The sequence below is a fragment of the Podarcis melisellensis genome, assembly GCF_964234715.1.
Source record: "Podarcis melisellensis genome assembly, chromosome: 13".
NCBI lineage: Eukaryota > Metazoa > Chordata > Lepidosauria > Squamata > Lacertidae > Podarcis > Podarcis melisellensis.
Window position 1 is genome coordinate 36301010 of NC_138545.1, and position 23364 is coordinate 36324373.

At 45.1% G+C, this 23364-nt stretch overlaps 2 protein-coding genes across 2 annotated transcripts; both read right to left on the bottom strand.

Annotated features, from left to right (window-relative positions):
* Positions 1 to 403: 403 nt before the first annotated feature.
* LOC309354350 (goannatyrotoxin-Vere1-like) lies at positions 404 to 6435 on the bottom strand. The gene is made up of 4 exons (XM_081884520.1): positions 6339 to 6435; positions 3521 to 3708; positions 2070 to 2165; positions 404 to 896 (listed from the first exon to the last, which is right to left on the bottom strand). The coding sequence occupies exons 2-4, from the start codon at positions 3706 to 3708 to the stop codon at positions 872 to 874; spliced, it is 309 nt and encodes a 102-aa protein (XP_081740646.1). The 5' UTR covers positions 6339 to 6435; the 3' UTR covers positions 404 to 871.
* A 7470-nt stretch (positions 6436 to 13905) lies between these two features.
* On the bottom strand, positions 13906 to 20867 carry LOC309354349 (goannatyrotoxin-Vere1-like). Its single transcript, XM_081884519.1, has 4 exons — positions 20751 to 20867; positions 19985 to 20172; positions 16728 to 16829; positions 13906 to 14464 (listed from the first exon to the last, which is right to left on the bottom strand). The coding sequence occupies exons 2-4, from the start codon at positions 20170 to 20172 to the stop codon at positions 14440 to 14442; spliced, it is 315 nt and encodes a 104-aa protein (XP_081740645.1). The 5' UTR covers positions 20751 to 20867; the 3' UTR covers positions 13906 to 14439.
* Positions 20868 to 23364: the final 2497 nt, after the last annotated feature.

Here is a 23364-nt window from a genome sequence, read left to right on the forward strand (position 1 = left end):
TAATTAATGGTCTACCAACTGGAATGTGTTAGTTCAGAGTTTCGTGTTCAGAGTTCAGTGTGTCAGTGAGTATAGGAGTTGTGAGTCGTGTCAGAGAGTGCTAGCATAAGATCCGTGTTCTGTTCCTGTAAATATTCCGCTGTATATAATAAACACCTAACTACAAGTTCCTGGTTCCTGCTTCGTCTATCCTGTCTGCAGCCAAGTTGCCAATTGCTTCCGTGGATTCTGTGTGTACTCTGCTAGGTCTGGCTAAGGTCCTGCAACTAGTCAGAAAGTTGCGAAACACCAAATTGGTTGTGCCAATAGTATATTTGCTGTAGCAGTTTCTGTACCCCAGCACCCAAAGACTGTCCCACTTCAGTTGGTTGGGAACAAAGGGAGGAATGCAATAAGCTTCTCCATCAAACTTGCTTTTTATTCTTGAGACAAACAGAAATTATTTCAAATACGTACATTGAGACACACACATACTCCTATTCACACCCGCACACATGATGTACAGGACAACCCAGAGTAGACATAATGAGGGCTTGCACTGGGGGGGGGGGTCTTACAACCTTGGCTGCTGCCAAGGGCTGGGGGCAACCTTTGTGCCCCCAACCACAAAGCACTCTTCTGGCACCCCCTGTTGGCTTGCATGGAGAAAGAGGCCTGGCTTATTGCAATGTTGTTGTCTTGAAAGGGGGGGATAGAGTGAGAGTTTCTTTCCCAAGCCGTTTCAGTATTGGATGGAGAAAGTTGAGGTGGGGAATGGACTCTTTAAATCATCACAGCTTAATTGGTTTCGAGAAATGCAGAATGATCACAACGATTTGCCTGTTTAAAAAGAAGCAGCAGATGGACCACTGGCTGAGAAGCATCGAGATCATTACCACATGTTGGAGTCATCGAACCTGCAAAAAAGAAATAAATTGTTGTGAACATAGAGAAGTGTAGGAAGAAGCTCAAGTACAATCCGCTGCTGCTCCCTGTCCCAAAGGCCAAGACCATCTACCTGCAGAACCCAGAACATTGGTGTACCAGGCGTGCACAAACTTTTAAAAATGGTTTCTTAGCAAGCATGTATTTTATATACATTGTGGCTTCAAAAATGCTGGTTGCTTCAAAAATATTGCTTTTACTCATGAGCAAGAAGAAGTGTGCATGCACACAAAAGCTCATACCAAGAACTAACTTAGTTGGTCTTTAAGGTGCTACTGGAAGGAATTTTTTTTGTTTTGACTATGGCAGACCAACACGGCTACCTATCTGTAACTGGACTCATGAGCAAGTTAGAGATAGATTATTGATAGTGAAACTTCCATGATTAAGTGATTGAAATAAGTTTTAAAAAATTGTTCTGTGAACCACCCTGAGACCTCTGGGTATAGGGCGGTATATAAATTATAACAACAACAACACCTTTTATTTTATTTTATTTTATTATTTTATTTTATTATTGCATTGCATTGCATTATCAGCTGGCTAGCTCCATTGGATAAAGTGTGGTACTGATAATGCCAAGGTTGTACATTCAGTTCCCATAAGGAACAGCTGCATATCCCTGCAATGCAGGAGGTTGGACTAGATGATCCTCAGGGTACCTTCCAACTCTATGCTTCCATGATTTGCTTGAGCATATGGGCTAGAATAAGCTCTAGATCTCAACCAATGTCATAAAATAGGGTTGATACCATGCTAGATACCATGCTTAGACTGAATCATGAATGGCCCTGAATCTATATTACATGATTCCTGGGATTCTTCTATGTGTCTGCGGTTGAGCTTGGAAAAGGATTGCATATGTGCAGAAAGCTGCTCCCCCATTGCTGGGTAATCTGGAGCAGACAAGGTGGTTTCCAATCTCTTGGGAATCACTTTTCTTTCTGTTTATGAGGCCCTTGGGATGCGCCTCCCCGTCCCAGTAGATGACACAGAAAACACAATGGGTCTCCAAGCCTAGAGCTTGCCCTTCCCTTTAGCAAGGTTGTGGTGGTTAGAAAGAATTGGCTCTGGGTCAGAAACAGGCAGGTCCTGGGTAGGTTTGCTGCAAAAAAATGATTGCCCCCTGCACTACTAGGACTTACCTTGACCGGTCATCATGGCTCGCTCCACTGTTGCTGCTGCTGTCTCCAAAAATAAGCTCAGACATCAAGGTCTCTGGGCTGGACCTCTTGCCAAACCTTCAGTTGGGAGAGGAATAACTGAGTTAATGCCATCCTATTTGTTCCCTTGGAGACAAAAAAAGGGATTTTTCCTCCTCCCCACCCTACCTCTGATTTGCAGGCCCCCCTTCCTGTTATTTAATGGCAGCAGACATGCATGGCAAGGAATTGAACACTAGCACACCCCCACACACCCACACACCACTAGTGCACATTTTATTCATGCACGGCCACTGGAAAATAATTTTAAAATTCAGTTCAAACCCGGAAATTGTGGGAGGGAGTTGGGGAGTCCTTGGGGCAGGCTTTGTTTCGGCTGCGTAGCCTCCCCACCCCATAGCTGATGTGTGGGGTATCGCAGTAGCAGCTTTCCCATGTGTCTTCCAGCCTCCTGCCAACCCCAGAGCTTCAATTCTAGCTGTGGATATTTTTGGATGCAGTATTTTTTGGTCTGCATTTGGTCTGGATTTGAAATTTGGGCATTTTAGGTTTGTCTTGGTCTGGTGCACATAGGATCTTTCATTCTGTAGTTGTGTGATTTGTGCCTATATTGTGATGGCCATTGGCGATAAACAATAAAAAATCTATTGAATCAATTTGAGGGAGAGCTGCCAAGAGAGCGTTTAAAAGGTGTTTAGAGAATGCTCCCCACTTTATGCAATTTCACCGATGCCCGGAACATAACCCCTGTGTAAGTGGAGGGACGCCTGTAAGGTAAAAAAAGGTAAAGGACGCCTGGATAGTTAAGTCCAGTGAAAGGCAACTATGGGGTTGCGGCGCTCATCTCATGAGGGAGCCAGCATTTGTCCACAGACAGCTTTTCAGGTCATGTGGCCAGCATGACTAAACCACTTCTGGCACAACGGAACACAATGATGGAAGCCAGAGTGCATGGAAATACCGTTTACCTTCCCACCGCATAGGTACCTGTTTATCTACTTGTGCTGGCATGCTTTCGAACTGCTAGGTTGGCCGAAGCTGGGACAGAGCAACGGGAGCTCACCCCGGTGCAGGGATTCGAACCACTGACCTTACGATCGGCAAGCCCAAGAGGCTCAGTGGTTTAGACCACAGCGCCACCCATATCCCCAGGGACACCTGTACTACCTCGGCCGCTAACCTTGCTCTGACTCACGCACTCACCCACATAGGGAGTCGCTCCCACTGCTGGGGAATGTTAAATAAATGTGCTCAGGATGGAAGAAGGCTGCATTTTTCTCTCCCTTCCTTGGGAGCCCTGCGCATAATGCTCATTCCCCACCAACATTCAGCAGGCAGGAGTGTGTGTGTGTGTGTGTGTGTGTGTGTGTAGATAGGGCTCACAGACACCACTCCAGAGACCATCACCGCACCACTTTAAAAGCAACCCGCACCTTGGCCTTGTCACCAGGTTAAGGTAGTGTCGGAGCGCTGACAGGTATCTGGCCATTTCTTCAGCGGAGGCATCTTCTCCAGGGTGCTCTGGCTGTTGAGGGTAGGCCTCTACCAAGGTTCCCAGGCAGAACAAGATGCACAGAGTCACAGCGATCATGAGAGGCCAGGACTTCAGGGAGGCCACCATCTAGCGGAAAAGAGACAAGAATGTACAGAGTCCAGAAAGCAGCTTTAGCTAACTCTGCGTTGCCAGGTTTGCACTGCAAAAGCTCCCTGTGCTTCCAGTCCCTTGTGGAAGCGCCAGTTTTACATTACGTTAGCTGTCTTACATGTCGCCAACCTGTCAAGATCTGGTGTACAGTGGTACCTCGGGTTACAGACGCTTCAGGTTACAGACTCCGCTAACCCAGAAATAGTACCTCGGATTAAGAACTATGCTTCAGGGTGAGAAGAAAAATCGTGTTCCAGCGGCGCAGCGGCAGCAGGAGGCCCCATTAGCTAAAGGGGTACCTCAGGTTAATAACAGTTTCAGTTTCTAGTACAGCTGCTAGAATAGTGCTTGCTGCTAGGCGGAAGTCACAAATTATACCCACAAAAAAAGAATGGATTTGTAAACTAAATGAATATTTAATTTGGGTAAAATTAACTGCTATGATAAGAAATCAGTTGAATCAAAAATTTAGAAAGGAGTGGAAATGTTTTGATGAATATATGGCAAAAAGTTACTCAAAAAAAAAAGATACGCTAATATGCCTAGATTAACATGTGAAGTACTGGATGGAAGAAAAATTAGTAAGGAAAGATAATAAGAATATACAGGCGATTTGAGAAGATTGTAGAATGCAAAGATTATTGTAAATTGTATAATGTGGAGGAAATCGAGTGGGGGCAGAGGGAAGTGGGAGGAAGGAGAAAAGAATAATATGATGGACTGAGGAAATATAAATGTAAATGTATGGGGGGATGGGGAAGAAATGGCGTTGGCTTTGGTACATCTGTATTGTAATATAATATGTGAAAACCAAAAAGAACAGTTTCAGGTTAAGAACGGACCTCCAGAACAAATTAAGTTCTTAACCTGAGGTACCACTGTACTAAGCATCAGGCTTACCTAAACTACCTGGAAAGCAAAACATAGGCAGATGTTCATATGCAGAGGCCATGCTCCAGAACATCCTGCTTACAGATATGCCCTCTCTCTACATTCATAACACATTTGCCCCAGTTCTGAAGCTCAGCATAGAAAGCAGTTAGGGTTTCCGTGTCTTGAAGCATCTGCTGCTAATATTCAAGAAGCAGACTGAAAGCAAGCAGAACAGGAAGATATGATGTGCAGAATCTGAAGGAAGCACTTGGGTAATAGAGAGAGTGTGTTGGGTTCATATGGGAGTATGAATGAAAGGTCTGTTGATTTCAGTTCTCCTGAGTTTCTCATTTCTCAGTTTCTCTTAATCTTAAATTCAGTGCCCCGTGTTTCTGCAGCATTTTTTTTAAAAAAACCTCATAAAAATTATTCAGATTTTAGTGCAAATGAAGCCTTAAAAACGTATTTTGGTAAGCGGTTTTGATAAAAGCAGTTTCCCCTGATAGAATGCATTTACACATTTCATTTCTGCAAATAGGTTGATTTTCCTACCTAATGTATCCATTTTGGCAAACACTTTTTGGTTCCTGTTTCTAGAACTAAATCGCAAAATTTAGAAGAGCACGGATTTTGAAGGGTGGCTGTGTTTCCGTTGTTTCAGAAAGTATGGATTTGATCTATTCAGCTTGACATAAAAACTGAATTGACCTTCTCCCCCTTCCTGCACGGGAGAGTTCAAATCACACGTGGCCATAAGCTTATTGGAGATTTACCTATCCAGACAATAGCTCCTTGTACAGTGTAGTGGAGACAAGAATATTTTTCCACGGCAAACCCTCTTCATACTGGACTTTTAAGCATCCTTAAAACAAGGATGGGACGTGGGTGGCACTGTGGATTAAACCACTGAGTCTAGGACTTGCCGATCAGAAGGTTAGCGGTTCAAATCCCCATTGCTCGGTCCCAGCTCCTGCCCACCTAGCAGTTCAAAAGCACGTCAAAGTGCAAGTAGATAAATAGGTACCACTCCAGCGGGAAGGTAAACGGCATTTCCATGTACTGCTCTGGTTCGCCAGAAGCAGCTTAGTCATGCTGGCCACATGACCAGGAAGCTGTACGCTGGCTCCCTCGGCCAATAAAGCGAGATGAGCGCCGCAACCCCAGAGTCGGTCACAACTGGACCTAATGGTCAGGGATCCCTTTACCTTTACCTAAAACAAGGATGAGTAACCTGATCTTGATGGACTGCAGCTCCCACCATTGCTGACAATAAGCCATGCTGGTTGAGGCTGATGGTAATGGTACTCCAGTGATATCCCTCCTCCCTATTTTGGCCTCCTCTCCCTTGCAGTTTCTCTCCCCAAGACCCTCTGCCCTAAGCAGGATCAGTTCCAATATCCAAGCCCTCCACTGGTTGAAAATGGCTGGAAAGAGGGGCTTCTGGGAGTTAAGGAGAAGAAGATCAATGAGACGATCTGCACTCCTCAGCTGCTATTTTCTTTTGCTTCTAAAATCAGATCTCCTCCCATTCACATCTAAACTTGGAACCGGCTGCCCCAAAACGCACAGAGCATCTTGTGTTTGTCAGCCACAAACAGCCCCCAGATTTTTGAAACGAAGTCGTGCTTCAGCCAGCCTCTGCTTCCCTACTCCCCACAACTTTCTTTCCCCCCCCCCCGAAAAGTAGTGCCACACATTGAAGCACAATTGCTTTCCTGCCACACTGTACTCACCGTCAAAACGAGGTCGAAACAGGTGCAAAAGCTGGGTGCCGAGGGGTGCAAATTTCAAGTCGCTTCTCGCCGGTGCCTCTGCAAGCAGCGCTCTCTCGGCTGAGGGTTTATATCCTTGGGAGGTAGGTAAACGAAGGTGGGGGTGGCTCCTCCCTCCCTCCCCATCCTACTCGCCCATCTTTTGTTGATCGACGCAATTCTGTATCAGGCACCTTGATTACTCTGCGAGGAAGCTGCACCCAGTAAAGGGGGGGAGAGCAGGAAGGAGAATGGGTTCAACCCAGGCAGGGTGTGGGGATTTATAGACACAACGACTGTGTTCCTGAGCTGAGCTCTTTGTAGGATTGAATAACTGGAACTGTTGTGGAACATTGATGGGGCTAGGATATAGCGCTTTATACATTCATACAGACATTCTGGTTATAGAGTTAGGGGGTATACAGTGGTACCTCGGGTTACAGATGCTTCAGGTTACAGACACTTCAGGTTACAGACTCTGCTAACCCAGAAATAGTACCTCGGGTTAAGAACTTTGCTTCAGGATGAGAACAGAAATCATGCTCCGGCGGCATGGGGGCAGCTGGAGGCCTCATTAGCTAAAGTGGTGCTTTAGGTTAAGAACAGTTTCAGGTTAAGAACAGACCTCCAGAATGAATTAAGTTCTTAACCCAAGGTACCACTGTATTCTCGGAGTTTAAGAGAAGCATCAATATAAGCTGATCAGCTGCAATGTTTAAAGAGGGGATGGCCTTTGCTTACATCATGGCAGAAGTTACCTGTTAGTCTCGGCACTGATAATTGTTGTGATAGGCACATTGTGAAGGGCTTGGTAACGCTACCTGGTTTTTGAAGCTGGAAGACAACTATCCACTGAAATTTGCACTTCTTTGAATTTTGTGATGCTGCTCTCCAACACGTACAAAAATGTGTATATTTGTGAAGATAACTGCTGAAATGCATGTATTATTCACAGCTACATACAAAAATGTGTGTATTGGGAGGAATTTGCCCTAAAATTCTGGCAAATTTTCATGAAGGTTTTTTTTAAAAAAAAATTATTGGCAGATTGCTCTTTAAATGCGTAAAAACCAAGTCTAAGTCTGGGAAGATGAGAAACTAAGAAAACCTGAAGTGGACCAATTTGTCCATTCCTAGGAGAGAAGATGCTAAATGGCCAAAGATAGCAATTCTTACTCAGAAGAAATCCTTCAAATGTGGAGAATGAATACTTGCAAGATTCCATGAGCTACAACTTTTTGAGTGCTTAGATGAAGGGCACTAGAAGCAGTGCTTTTTTTCTATTAAAAAAAATTTTAGGTGTTCTCTCATTTTCCTACTCATATTGAAATACTGCCCCTCAATGAGGCCACGCTTAGATTCACAAAATGTTTAGGGGTATGCGTCCCCCCAGGGGGAAAAGCACTGACTAGAAGCATCAAAAGAAAGTGGTCTATGCAGAATTTGACTGTGCTGTACTGAAGTGGTCCAGGGCTGTCCCACAACAACAACAACAACAACAACAATTTATTATTTATACCCCGCCCATCTGGCTGGGTTTCCCCAGTCATTCTGGGCAGCTTCCAAACAAATATTAAAAAGCATCAGACATTAAAAACTTCCCTAAACAGGGCCGCCTTCAGTTGTCTTTTAAAAGTCAGATAGTTGTTTATTGCCTTGACATCTGGTGGGAGGGCATTCCACAGGGCAGGCGCCACTACCAAGAAGGCCCTCTGCCTGGTTCCCTGTAACTTGGCTTCTCGCAGGGAGGGAACCGCCAGAAGACCCTTGGCACCGGACCTTAGTATCCGAGCTGGATGATGGGGGTGGAGATGCTCCTTCAGGTATACAGGACCAAAGCTGTTTAGGGCTTTAAAGGTCAGCACCAAAACTTTGAATTGTGCTTGGAAACATACTGGGAGCCAATGAAGATCTTTCAGAACCGGTGTTATATGGTCTCGGCGGCCACTCCCAGTCACCAGTCTAGCTGGCTAGCAAAGCCTGGATTGCCCCAGATCAGCCTGATTCAGTTCAAGGACTCAGCCAATGAAAAGCACTTTAAGTGGGTACTGGAACAGGCCTGGTGAGAGATGTGGTCTAGGGAGGAAGAGTCCTGAGGACTAGACCGTCTGAATTTCCCCAGGCTTCCTCTAAAGTTTCTCTTTTTTAAAATCATTTTTATTTGATTTTACAATTATAAAATTATAACAATGCAAATACATATCCATTCATTACTCTGAATTACTCGTGATTACTCTGAATCTCGTGACTTCCCCCCACCCTCTCCATGGGTCCTATTGCCAACATTTACAACTGCATATTATTCTGTAATCTATATTTTCTATCAATCCATACTGTCCATAATATTTGTTACATTACAAGTGAGATCAAAATCCTGCTAATGTTTTTATCTGCTTGCAATGGTCTCCTAAATCGATTATAAATTTTTCCCATTCTTTTTTGAAGTTTTTGTCCTCTCGGTTCCTGAGCTTTCCAGTCAGCTTCACCATTTCTGCATGGTCCATCAGCCTAGTTTGCCATTCTTCTCTGGTAGGGACACTTCTTTTCCATCCCTGAGCTAGTAGCATCTGTGCAGCTGTTGTCACGTACATAAAATGTCTTTTCTGCTCCTTTGGAACATCTGTTCCTAGTAGAAAAGTTTCTGGTTTTTTAACAAAAGTTCTTTTAAACATTCTTTTCAGTTCATTATATATCATTTCCCAGAAAGCTTTTATTGCCTTACATAACCACCACATGTGATAAAAGGTACCTTCTTCTTTTTTACATTTCCAGTAGGTATTTGTACTTTTTCTATACATTTTTGCTAACTTACTAGGAGTCAAATACCACCAGTACAGTACATCATTTTCATATAATTTTCTTTCAGCATGCAACATGTTTTCCATGACCTTTCCTTTTATTAGATTTTACCATTTTATGATCAGTCAACATAATGACATCGTATAATGGAAAAAAGCCAAAAAAGCCACAAATCACACACCCCTATCCCTCGTCCCCCTACCCCAAGGACTTCCCCCAACTTCTTCTGGTTTTTTGATGCATTTATTCCTTCTGCTATTGTTGTTCTACCTAACTTCATAATCTCTTTTGTAGGTATACTTCTAATCTTTCCAAAGTTGTGCCCATAGAATCCTGTCTGCTGTTGTGGCGTACATAAATGAGTTCTTCATTTATTTTGGTAATTCTTGTCCTGTAATGCCTAAAAGAAAAGCTTCTGGTTTTTTAACAAAAGTTATTTCAAACATTTTCTTCATTTCATTACAAATCATTTCCCAATACTTTTTGATTATTTTACAATTCCACCACATACGACAAAACATTGCATGGTGGTTCCATAGCCTTTCCCAATCTACTATCCGAATAAAGTTTCAAGGTATTTGGTTGCAGCAACATCAGTCTTTGAATTCTCCTTCATGCGCTAGAATATACTTTGGCCTGAAGAGAACATCCCAGTCTCTGATAACTCCTACGTCTGTTCCCTACCAATTATCCTATGATCTGGGTACGGTGGTTAAAAATGGTTTCTTCTGTCCTTCTGTCCACATCCTCCATGTGGGGGAATACCATAACCTCTAAACAAAGCCTTCACACCTTCTTTCAGTTCCATGTGGCCATGAATGCAGGTCTTGCTATAAACCCCCTCAGCTTCATTATGTAAATTATGTCATCATTATGTTGCTCCACCCCTGCTTATCTCAATGCCAAGGAAATGTGATCCAAATGGAGGGGAAGGCAATTGCGAATAATTTGCGAGATGAAATCAGCAGCAACAGCAAATACCGATTGTGTTTGCGGGATTGATTTTGATTCTGGACAAGGGTTGAGTAAGCGAGCCTCAGCCATTCCTGCCCTTGTTTCTGTTTTCTTTTGAATTATTATTTTTCTTTTATTTTGACAAGGTAATAAGCATACATAAAGGTAAAGGGACCCCTGACCATTAGGTCCAGTCGTGGCCGACTCTGGGGTTGCGGCGCTCATCTCGCTTTATTGGCCAAGGGAGCCGGCGTACAGCTTCCGGGTCATGTGACCAGCATGACTAAGCCACTTCTGGTGAACCAGAGCAGCGCACAGAAATGCCGTTTACCTTTCCGCCAGAGCAGTACCTATTTATCTACTTGCACTTTGATATGCTAGGTTGGCAGGAGCAGGGACCGAACAACGGGAGCTCACTCCGTCGCAAGGATTCGAATCACCGACCTTCTGATTGGCAAGTCCTAGGCTCTGTGGTTTAACCCACAGCGCCACCCGCGCCCCTTCATTTTAACAGTACAAATTCTAAAAAAAACACCCTCCATATCTCATCGAAATCATTTCTCCTGCATATTCCTCGCCTTACCTTAATGGCACATGTTAATTTATCATGAATAGCTATATCCCACAGCTCTTTATACCATTCTTCCATTTTATATTCTGCTTGCCCCATTCCACTTCCTAGCTGCCAATAAATTGGCGAGCAAGTCCTTCGTAGCCTGCAAACCTTCCAGAATTCTCCAGCATCCCTAAATTTAATAAATATTCGCACCCTAAAAGGATCCTGTAACCTTAAGGGGGAATTTCACTCAGGGTGACTTAACAGGGTGACTTAACCCAGGGTGACTTATCACAGGCATTGTGATGGGAAATGTCACAGCTGATGACATTTTCCTTTACCAGCAGCTGGTACTCTTATGTCACCAAATGATGTTTTATGACTTTTGGGGTGTATTTGGTTCTTGCTTGTTGTATTGTGCTCTGTCACTGTGAGGCAAACCTTCCCCGACCGATCAATACTGTAGATGCAAAAGAGCAAATAAAGTCAAGGTGCTAAATAAACATCATGTATGTCTACAACATAGATATGAAACGATGTAAAAACTTCACAAAGATTAAATCCCTGGCCTATGGCCAATAGGCTGTACAGTTACCGTAATAAACAAACCATCGTGTGTGGCTTCTCGACCCTGAAATGAAGATAATATGTATAATACGACATCACTGTATTCCGAAATATCTTGCTGTACTAACTGGATATATGTCTTTCAAACACTGTCTGGACCACAGCGATGATATTCAAATACACGGCTGCCCCAACCCTTGCTATTCTTAGGACAAAGGCTGTTCGATGAAGATGTGTTTCAGAAAACACGCCAGGTGTGTTTTGACTCGTATTTTTAAATATATTTATTAGGTTTTTGCAAAAGAAAAAACACATAACAACCACAAAAGTGAAAAGAAACAAAACATAATCAAAGATATAAAACAGATCAGAACAACAAAATACAGAAAATAAGATTCCACCCAACAAATTAAAAAAAAAGATAAAAACTCCAACTTTTAAAATCATACTTAATTAACTTTCTTTCTTGACTTCCTCGCGCCTCCCTTTTTTGTGTTCCTCTTTACCCAATCAGATACAGCAAATCCTTACCCTCTTTCAGAGCTCATTTCTAATTGTTAGATTCATTCTATTATGTCTCCAATCTTTCCTCCTTATACTTAAACACCTTTAAAATATTATTTACTTTCGACATAATATAACTTTAGTCTTTCACCCTTTTCCTGACTCGTAAACACTTGTTCTTTGGGCATTATAGAAATACACAGCGTATTTATCTAGTAACTATCATCATGAATGGGTTTGAGTGGAGTATATATGTCTGAAAGAAATAAAATAAAATCTAATTATAGCAGGGGGAGGTTGCCTGAGGAGTATTGACCCCACATTAAAACACTCATCTGGAACCATCCTATTATTAAAACCTCACCGTACCTCTGTCTCTCCCTCATGGACAGGAGTGCCAACTTGAACAAAATATTGGGGGGCCCAGGTAAGCCATAGCTGTCAACTTTTCCCTTTTCTTGCGAGGAATCCTATTCAGAATAAGGGAATTTCCCTTTAAAAAAGGGAAACATTGACAGCTATGAGGTAAGCTCCGCCCTGCGTAACTGGCTGCTTGATGCGGTTTTATACACACAATTTGAATGGCAATGCACATCAACTTTGGGGAGTGGCCCCCTCAAATATTTTATTGGGGGGCAAAGATCCCTCGGCCCCTAAGAGTTGGCTCCGATGCTCATGGATAAAATGGCAACCACCAGTCAGTCCCTGAGTCTACCTGCAGCTTCCCAGAGAATCCCAGGGACTATGGTTTGCTAAGGATGCTCTGAAATGTAACGGAGTCTGTAACCTGAAGCGGATGTAACCTGAAGCGTATGTGTCAGGGAACTGCCATCGGAGCCAGAGGCGGAGGCAAGGCTCCAGAGCGATGCTGGAGAGGGGCCCAGCAGGGAGAGAGGCAGCCCATCTGCTGGGGAAGGAAATCAGCGTAACACCAGGGATGAAGGGGGGCAGATGGGGGAATCGGACAGGAGGCTCCAGGACTCTTCCCCGGAGACCAGTGGGGAGAGCACGGATCCTCCGCTGCCCACACCCTCCCTGCGCAGAAAGACTTCCGCTCAGGGAGAGTAGGAGGAGACTTGGCGTCAAAGAACTTCTTTGCTGGAAGAAGTTCAAGAAACGCCCACCGACGGATTCTGCCAGCGACTGAAACAGCCACGAAGTGAAGGGCTGTCCAGACAGAAAGGGTTCAACCAGGTAACCTAGCCAGGAGTGGCGGCAACTTACGCACGAGCAACCCCTATAACCATTACAGTATGTAACCCGAGGTACCACTGTACTTTGAAAGAAAACTATATGAAAAGGTTGCACTGTGGTATTTGACCCCAACTAAGCTGCCAAAAATGTATAGGACCAGTACAAATCCCTCCTGGGAATGTAAAGAACAAGAAGGCACTTTTTATCATATGTGGTGGATCTGTAAGGTGGTAAAAGCTTTCTGGGAAATGATATATAATGAAATAGTGGGGGGGGGGGTGTTTAAATTAACTTTTGTTTTAAAAAAACAAAACCAGAAGCTTTTTTATTAGGAATTATAGGTACTACATCCCAAAGGAGCAGAAAAGACTTTTTATATATGGAACAACAGCCGCCCGAATGCTGCTAGTCCAGAGATGGAAACAAGTCAAGGTTCCTAGCAGAGAGGAATGGCAAACTAAGCTGATGGACTATGCCGATATGGCAAAACCGACTGGAAAACTCAGGATGCAAGAGGGTAACATTTTTACAAAAGAATGGGGGGAAACTATAAGTTATTTAAGAGACCACTGAAGGCAGGACTTTGATTTCACTTGTAGTGTAACAATTACCATGGACAATATGAATTGATATAAAACTTAGAGTTTGGAAAAAGATACAGTTTTAAATGTTTAAAATGGGACTCCAAGGAGGGGATGGGGGGGAGGGAGTCCTGAGATTCGGAGAAATCTCTGTATATGGATATATATTTGGATTCTTATAACTCTGTACTGGGGGGGAATCAAATAAAAAAGATTTCAAAAAAGAAAGAAAGAAAAGGGTTTGAATAAAAACACTATGGGAGTGTGAGTGGGAAGCCCATCCCTGAAACAAATATGTTATGTAATTATTTGATTTGAAATTAATTGGGGAAATTTAATTAAAATAATATATTTTTAAGAGAGAGAACATAAAAAAGGAAAAACTCCAGGAGGCTTCTCCATTAAACTTGCTTTTTATTGTGGATGCAGAGAAAATTCATTGAAAATGCATACATTTACATACATTCACCCATAACCACACATACGCACGCACACACAAATGGTGTATAAAATAAAGATCAACCCAGAGGAGACATAGTAGGCTCTTGCACTGGTGAGCCAACACAGACGTCACTACGAATACAACCTAGATCACCACCAATGGCAGCCCCACCCCCACCCCCACCTTGTCCCCAGACACAAAGATCTCTTGTGTCGCCCCCTGCTGGTTTATGGAAAGACGGAGGCATGGCTTTGTTGTAGTGTTGCCTGGGGAGGGGAAATGATTCCCCAAGCCTCACGAGTACGAGGTGGAGAAAATCGAAGTGGGGGAGAAGAGAGGGTCTCTTCAAAGAAAAGTTTCGGCTCTCGTCACGGGTTGATTGTTTTTCTTTAAAATAAAATTTAAAAACCGCAAAACGACACCACAGAATTGGAACGTCTAAAAAGTGGCAGCCGGCGGGCCATCGGCAAAGGTGTGCGAAGGTCATCACCACCCATAGGAATCATCAAATCTGCAGGAAACAAAGGCAGAATCACACAATTGCAGGGGAAGGAGCGAGGTTCGCTGCTTCTGTCCCAAAAACAAGGCCACCCACCCTTCCAAATCCATCCAGAACAATGGCACACCACAGGCTGGCTGGTTTAAACCAGGGTTTCCCAAAACCTGGTGTTAGGGACTGGGAAGAGGGAGAATGGTGGAGACTGCCTCCCCAGTCTGACCCTTCCAGAGAAAAAGAAGACAGTTCAAAAGAAGAAGAGGGGGAGTTTGGATTTGATATCCTGCTTTATCACTACTCTAAGGAGTATCAAAGTGGAAGAGAAGGGAGGTGAAGATTTACTTGGGAAAATGCCATTATTCTAAGAGCCTCTCTCTGTGACTATTGAATGAAAAGCAGATGGTAAGGGGGTTGGTTGCCGTGGGGGTTGGTTCCTCTGCCACCTGACACTTGGGTCGCCAGCTGTTTCTGAACTACAACTCCCATCATGCCTAGCTAGCATCAGCTAGGTCAGGGATGATGGGAACTGCAGTCCCCAAAGAAGCTAGAGACCCAAGTTTGGGAAAGCCTGGCTTAAATGATATTGCATTGTTAAATACAGTGGAACCTTGGGTTGCGAACGTGATCGGTGCGGGAGGCACGTTCACAACCCGCAGAGACGCATCTGCACATGCGTGGGCCACGATTCGGTGCTTCTGTGCATGCGCAAAGCGCAATTTAGCACTTCTGCGCATGTGCAAGCACCAAAACCCAGAAGTAACCTATTCTGGTACTTCCAAGTTCGGCATGAAGCACAACCCGAAATCGCGTAACCTGAAGCGTCTGTAACCCGAGGTACCACTGTATATGTTTCATATACACCTTTTTTCAGTGTCGCCCTTGGATGTGCTAGATCTGAAATAAGGGCCATAAAAGATAAACAGATGGAATAATTGCACTGGATCACGCACAGCTCTGAATCCGCAGTGCACGATTCCTGGGATTATTCCGCATTTGTCTACAGAGGCAGCGTGGTGTAACAGTCAGAATGCTGGAGTGGGACCTGGGTTCGAATCCCCACTCAGCCACAAAGCTCGCAGGGGTGGCCTTGGGCCAGTCACTGTCTCTCAGCCCAACCTACCTCACAGGGTTGTTGTGAGGATGAAATCGAACCACATGCACCAGCTTTGAGGAGAAGGTGGCATATAATAGTAGCAGGGAGGTTCCTTTGGATAAGTGCAGAATGCTGCTTTCCTAGTGATGAGTAATCTTTCGGGGGGGTTGTGGGGGGGCGGGGGGAAACATTGCACTGGGTCAAGATGGAGGTGGCTTCCAAGCAAGTCTGAGTCTTAAACTCACCTTTGTTTCTACAGATTAGACATCACAGTAATCACACAGAAAAGTATCTGAGCATCAGTGGCATAGCGTGGGTTGTCAGCACCCGGGGCAAGGCAAGTAATTTGCACCCCCTAGCCCGTGGATTTGCGCCCCCTAACCCTAACCCCCAGATGTTGCACCCGGTGCGGCCGGCCCCCCCTGCACCCCCCACGCTACGCCACTGCTGAGCATTTAGAGCATGTTCTTTCCTTCCTATTTAGCAATCCTTAAAAGTTGTCGTGGTTAGAAAGAATAGGTAAAAATGAAAGGTAAAGGACCCCTGGACAGTTATGTCCAGTTAAAGGCGACTATGGGGTTGTGGCCATAGCTGTCAACCTTCCCTTTTTTGGCGGGAAATTCCCTTATTCCAGCGCCATTTCCTGCTGCTTCCTGCTGCTATCCCGGATTGTTAGATATCCCGTAGACTGTCCCCAGGACAGGTAAGGCTGCTGAACCCTTATTTTCGAGGCTGCTGATCCCTTGTTTTCAAATCTGAAAGTTGACAGCTATGGTTGCAGCGCTCGTCTCACTTTCAGGCCGAGGGAGCCAGCGTTTGTCCACAGACAGCTTTCCAGGTCATGTGGTCAGCAGGTCTAACAGAACAAGGTGCAACAGAACACCGTGACGGAAATCAGAGCGCACGGAAATGCTGTTTACCTTCCCACCACAGTGGTACCTATTTATCTACTTGCACTGGTGTGCTTTCAAACTGCTAGGTTGGCAGGAGCTGGGACAGAGCAACGGGAGCTCACTCCATTGTGGGGATTCAAAGTGCCGACCTTACGATCAGCAAGCCCAAGAAGCTCAGTGGTTTAGACCACAGCGCCACCCACTCCTCTAGAAAGAATAGGACCCATGTCAGGTACAAGTGGCTTTTGGTACTCTAAAAAGGGCTATGCCCTGCAATGCTAGGAGGACTCACCGTGATCTCATGTTGTGGTCACTGTTGCTGCTACTGCTGCTGCTGCTGTCTCCAAAAATGAGTTCAGACATCAAGCTCTCTGGACTGGACCTCTTGCCGTACCTTGTGTAGAGAAAGGGATGGAGAGGAAGGACTGAGTTAGTGCCATCTTAGAAGTTCCCTTGGAGAGATGTCCAGATTTTTACTCTTCCTCTCCCCGCCACCTAATTTCAGCAGCTACAAGGCAGGAGCCCCACACTGAACTTGCAACAGATGAAGCAAGGATAAGAAAGGAGTTTCTCTAAGCATGTACAAAATGAGCTACTGGGGCATCGCCACCCATGTCTACACCTTTGGGCCCAGTATACCTGAAGGAGCGTCTCCACCCCCATCGTTCAGCACAGACACTGAGGTCCAGCTCTGAGGGCCTTCTGGCGGTTCCCTCCCTAAGAGAAGTGAGGTTACAGGGAACCAGGCAGAAGGCCTTTTTGGTACTGGCACCCGCCCTGTGTAACACCCTCACATCAGATGTGAAGGAAATAAACAACTACAGTGGTACCTCGGGATGCGATCCATTCCGGAGCCCTGTTTGCATCCCGAATGGAACGCAAGACGCGACGGCTCATCTGCGTGTGCGCGGGTCGCGTTTGGCCGCTTCCGCGCATGCGTGTGACGTCATTTTGAGCGTCTGCGCATGGGCGAGCGGCGAAACCCGGAAGTAACGTGCTCTGTTACTTCCAGGTTGCCACGGAGCGCAACTCAAACGTGCTCAACCCGAAGCACATTCAACTCGCGGTATGACTGTATCTGACTTTTAGAAGACATCTGAAGGCAGCCCCGTTTAGGGAAGTTTTTAATGTTTGACATTTTAGTGTGCTTTTAATATTCTGTTAGGACCCACCCAGAGTGGCTGGGGAAATCCAGCCAGATGGGAAGGGTATAAATAAGAAATTATTTATTATTATTATTATCGTCGTCATCATCAAGGAATTTCGGAGCACAGGGTAGAAACTTCAAGTAGCCCTAAACAACCAATAATAATAATAATTATAATACTACCCCACCCACCTGCCTGGGCTTCCCCAGCCACTCTTGGCAGCTTCCAGCACCCATAAAGACATCACAAAATGTCAAACATTAAAAACTTCCCAATACAATGGTTTGGGCACGCAACTCAAATGCAAAACCTGCATTGCAAATCTTGCCTGTGTTTGAACATCCCCAAAGAAGGCTGGTCAGAGAAGAGCAACAGAGAAGATTGGCTACAAGAGCTGACCCTTAGGGTGTGACTCTCCTTGCAAAGGTGGGCATTTATCAGTGGATTCTAAAAGGCTTGTGCTCCCCCCCCCCCCGCAGGAATATATGTGCTGCCGTTCCATGGTTTGCAGAAGTCAGATCCACAGCTCCCCTGGGTTCAGAACTGGGTCAGGAGTTCAAGAAGGACATGGAGACAAAATGAATCAACCCAGAGGGGCGAGGGCTTGCTAATCGCCTCCTGGGTCGGATTTCCAATTAAGTTTCTGGGAGATGACAGTTAATGGGCTGTACCAGGCAGTTGGTGCTAATGGTGGAGGTGTTGAAATGGGCTTTTTTTTTTTTTAAGCAGCTGGGCTGCTGATTTGATTGGCTGCCTTTAAAAGCTGTAGGGCTCAGCAATCTCTGCAAATGAAAAGCTACACTCTGTGGGCGCACAGACCATAGTTAACGTACTCGACAAAGTAGTGATCATTTGCATAGGCAAATAAGGTTTAAGAACTTGCTTCGTGGGCCTTCTTAACTTACACACTCACTCAGCAGAAGATAAAAACTGTTTGCAGACCCTCCAAGTGTCCCTATTTTCCAGATTTACAGAAGCCTTCCCGATTTCTGATTTGATCCCACAATGTCTTGCTTTTCCTTAGGACGTCCCTATTTTCATCAGAGAAATGTTGGAGGGTATGGAGTCATGTGACCCCCCTTGAGCCAAGGAGACAAGTAACTTTACAACCTTTAGAAGACATCGGAAGTCAGCCCTGTATAGGGAAGGTTTTTTTTAATGTTTAATGTTTTATTATGTTTTTATATACAGTGGTTTTTTTACATTATGTTTTTATATATATATATATATATATACAGTGGTGGACGCAGGTGGCGCTGTGGGTTAAAGCCTCAGCGCCTAGGACTTGCCGATCAAAAGGTCTGCGGTTCGAATCCCTGCGGCGGGGTGCGCTTCTGCTGCTCGGTACCAGCGCCTGCCAACCTAGCAGTTCGAAAGCACCTCCGGGTGCAAGTAGATAAATAGGGACCGCTTACCAGCGGGAAGGTAAACGGCGTTTCCGTGTGCGGCTCTGGCTCGCCAGATGCAGCTTTGTCACACTGGCCACGTGACCCGGAAGTGTCTCCGGACAGCGCTGACCCCTGGCCTCTTAAGTGAGATGGGCGCACAACCCCAGAGTCTGCCAAGACTGGCCCGTACGGGCAGGGGTACCTTTACCTTTACCTTTATATACAGTGGTACCTCTGGATGCGAACGGGATCCGTTCCAGAGCCCCGTTTGCATCCTGAAGCGAATGCAACCCGCATCTGTGCATGCGCAGGTTGTGATTTGCCACTTCTGTGCATGCGTGTGACGTCATTTTGAGCATCTGTGCATGCGTGGGTGGCAAAACCTGGAAATAACACTCTCCATTACTTCCGGGTTGCCGCGGAGTGCAACCCAAAAAGGCTTAACCTGAAGGGACTTCAACCCGAGGTATGACTGTATGTTGGAAGCCACCCAGAGTGGCTGGGGCAAACCCAGTTGGATGGGAGGGGTATTAGTAGTAGTAGTAGTATTAAATAGGACATCCCTATTTCCATTGGAGAAATGTTGGAGGGTATGCTGTTAGCGTGCTTTCACAACACAGAGAAAATGAAACCTGGCACAGGAACAGTCTAAGTTTGAAGAAAGGTATCATCTTTCGAAAGGCTTCACTGTGGCTTCCTTGCAGCTTCACAACTGATGACAGACAAGGATGCTAGTGAGCTGGATACAGTCTCAGACAGCAGCCTTGCCCTGACTCACTCCCTCTGCTGCCTTCACCTGAGGAATGTTAAGAATGTGTGCTCTACTTGGCAGGGAGCTAAAGCCTTTCCTCCATTGCTTTGGACCTCTACACTCAATGCCCATTCCCCACCATCATTCAGGCAAGCAGTGGGGTGTGTGTGTGTGTGTGTGTGTGTGTGTGTGTGTGTGTGATCATTTCCTTGGTACATAAGAAACCACTACTGCACACCCAAACCCGCACGATCCTGCTCACCTCTGCCGTGTCACCAAGTTGATGTAATGCCGGAGAGCTGAGAAGTATTTGGCCATCTCTTCTGGGGAAGCGTCTTCTCCGGGACTCTCTGGCTTGGGAGGGTAGGCATCCACTAAGGTCCCCAAGCAGAACAAGATGCACAGGGTCACGGCGATCACAAGAGGCCAGGGCTTCAGAGAGGCAACCATCTGGAAGGAAACAGACGAGAATGCACAAAGCCTGCTAAGCAGCCTGAACTAACCCAGTGCTGCCAGGTGAGCCCTGCAAAAGCATCCCATAGTCCCTTGTGGAAATGCCAGCTTTACATTAATACATTGCCACCTTGTTGAGATCTGGCATGGCCATCAGCCTTTCCTAAACTGCCCGGAAAACAGAACACCGGCAGATGCTCAGTGTGGACGTAACTGCGTACAAACATGCTGCTGTCAAATGTTCATCCAGCAGAATGTCCGGTTCCCTGAAACAGACTCTTTCCCTTTTGACCCCTGATCCCGAGGCTCAGCAAAGCAGCTCGGTCGCTCGAAGCACCTGCTATAAAATGTCAGGAAACAGCAAGCAGAACATGTGCCCAAAAAACACCTGCCATCCTGTTGTGTTTGGGAACCCCAAGCAGCCCTCGGCTTTTAGAAAGTAAGTCATGCTTCGGCTTTATTCCCTAGTCCCCACAACTTTATTTCCTTCCCTTAAAAGAAGCCCAGCAGCAGATCGAAGGGACTCCCCCCACCCCCACAAACCAAACCAACAATTGCCTGTCCCAGGTACTCACTGTCAAAACGAGGTAGGAACAGGTGCAGAGCTAGATGCAGACGGGTGCAAGTAGGATTCAGCCAGCCCTTCTGCAAGTTTCAAGTTGCTTCTTCTTGCTGATGCCTCTGTTAGCAGCTCTCTCTCAGCCAGGGGTTTATATCCTGGATAGGTGGGTAAATTAAGGAGGGGGAGGCTCCTCCCCTCCCTCCTCGTTCAGTCATTCACTCACCCATCATGTGTTGATCGATGCGATTCTGAATCAGCCACCTTGATTGCTGAGCGAACAGGCGCTGCACTTGCTAAGGGAGGGGGAAGCTGAACAGGGAACAGGGTGAACCTTGACAGTGGGGGGGCAGAATTTAGAGAGGCAGCGACTGTGGACCTGAGCCAAGCTCTTTGTACGATTAAATAACTGGAGCTTCTGATGGGGGGGGTCTAGGATAATGGGGCTTCACACAGTCCTAAGATCTCACACTGCAGGAGGAAGGTGTAGATACTCTTCAGGTTTGTGCTCATCCCCCGAAACTGGTAAGATGCAAAGTTTTAGGAGAGAGACAGACTTCACTCACACAGTGAAAGGAGAAGCCTGTTGGTCTCAGTGCCGGTGAATACTGTGACACGCACAAGCATATGAAAGAGCTGGGAGGCAAGGATCGGTTCAGATCAAGTATTCTGTTGCCTTGATAAGCAAAGTTTAACTTTCAGGACTGAGATTCTTCCAGTGATCTGTCTGATGAGAGGAGAGGGACGTTGCCCCGCTTGTAAACTTCACCGTGGTGACTAGCTGTCTACTGGGAGAAGAGAGGGTGCTGGAATCCATCAGCCACAGACCACAGACTTGTCACATTTCTATCTGGCTATGTCACATTTCTATCTGGCTATGGTGGCCATGTCAAAATCAAAGGGGTTGGTGGAAAATTTCAGTAGGATACTATGTGAATATTCTGAGGTTCCACAGTACAGTGGTACCTCAGGTTAAGTACTTAATTCGTTCCAGAGGTCCATTCTTAACCTGAAACTGTTCTTAACCTGAAGCACCACTTTAGCTAATGGGGCCTCCTGCTGCCGTTGCACCGCTGGAGCACAATTTCTGTTCTCATCCTGAAGCAAAGTTCTTAACCCGAGGTACTATTTCTGGGTTAGCGGAGTCTGTAACCTGAAGCCTATGTAACCTGAGGTACCACTGTATATGCACTCAGTGTTTGGGTGTCCAAGAAAAATCTCACCACGGACTAATAAATTCTGCCAAGTTTACTTTTTGATTCTTTAAAACAACAACAACAAATTGATTGATTATACATACATACATACATACATACATACATACATACATACATACATACAGTGGTACCTTGGGTTACACACACTTCAGGTTACATATGCTTCAGGTTACATACGCTTCAGGTCCCCTTCTTGTGCCCTCCATCTTTCCCAACATGAGGATCTTTTCCAGGGAGTCTTCTCTTCTCATGAGGTGGTCAAAGTATTGGAGCCTCAGCTTCAGGATCTGTCTTTCCAGTGAGCACTCAGGGCTGATTTCCTTCAGAATGGATAGGTTTGATCTTCTTGCAGTCCATGGGACTCTCAAGAGTCTCCTCCAGCACCAGAATTCAAAAGCATCAATTCTTCGGCGATCAGCCTTCTTTATGGTCCAGCTCTCACTTCCATACATCACTACTGGGAAGACCATACTTGCTGTGGTTGTTGCATACTTAAAGAGTCTTTTATTTTCTTTGGGCAGTTCCACGTCTATAATACCTAACAAAAAAGCCTCCAGTTTTTTTTAACAAAAGTTATATTAAACATTTTTTTCAGCTCATTATATATAATTTCCCAGAAAGCTTTTACTTCCCAACTTGTCCACAACATATGATAAAAAGTACCCAGTCCCCAACACTTTATCATGTCCCTTTACTGTGTTGTTTTTTATTTGTTGACAACCTACGCTAATAATTTGTTGGAGGGTATACATTTAATAAATGAATCCATAAATTTATTTAGATCACCTAAACAAGTAAATAAGTGACACCATTATAACAAGACACTGCATGTCATTTCATTCAGTCTGTGATTATTTTTTTGCTGCAAAAATTGGGCAGCTTCCTAGGTTGCAAACTTGCACTTGTCATTTAGAAGATTGCCCAGGTGGGGTTTCAATGTGTTAGTCCATTGCTGCAAAAATAAAAGTGTATTGTGGCACTTTATAGGTTAACAAGCATGACAGAAGCTTTCAAAGGCCGGCGCCCTTTGCATTTTCTAATTAGCAGAAACCTTATCTGACGAAGGAACGAAAAATTGTTTCCTGGGAATGGCAAATTAACATAGATCTTTCACAACATCTCATAAGCTGTTTTATTCTGATAGTTTTCTAGGGACGCAATATGTATTGCCTGCAGTTGCAACACTTTAAACTTATTTCTGCGTTTGCAAATAATCTCCACAACCTTGAGTCAGACCAACCTATCTGTATCATGGAGAAAAATTGGAAATGCAAGTAACTGCTGGATCTCATTGAATATCAATAGACTGTGGTCATTTGCAACAGAGAACCTCTGACAATTGCAGGAACAAATTGTAAAAACCCACAGGAATGCAAACAAAAGGAACCAGCTGGGGAACTACCAAGGGAAGAA

Bases quoted from the DNA above. Each gene is read 5' to 3' on its own strand.
- LOC309354349 (XM_081884519.1), bottom strand. From the start codon at position 20,172: ATGGTTGCCTCTCTGAAGCCCTGGCCTCTTGTGATCGCCGTGACCCTG. The intron at 16,830-19,984 runs GTGAGCAGGATC...TCTCTACACAAG, and splicing joins AACTTGGTGACACGGCAGAG to GTACGGCAAGAGGTCCAGTC. The intron at 14,465-16,727 runs GTGAGTCCTCCT...TGTTTCCTGCAG, and splicing joins GACCACAACATGAGATCACG to ATTTGATGATTCCTATGGGT.
- LOC309354350 (XM_081884520.1), bottom strand. From the start codon at position 3,708: ATGGTGGCCTCCCTGAAGTCCTGGCCTCTCATGATCGCTGTGACTCTG. The intron at 2,166-3,520 runs GTGCGGGTTGCT...TCCCAACTGAAG, and splicing joins AACCTGGTGACAAGGCCAAG to GTTTGGCAAGAGGTCCAGCC. The intron at 897-2,069 runs GTAAGTCCTAGT...TCTTTTTTGCAG, and splicing joins AGCCATGATGACCGGTCAAG to GTTCGATGACTCCAACATGT.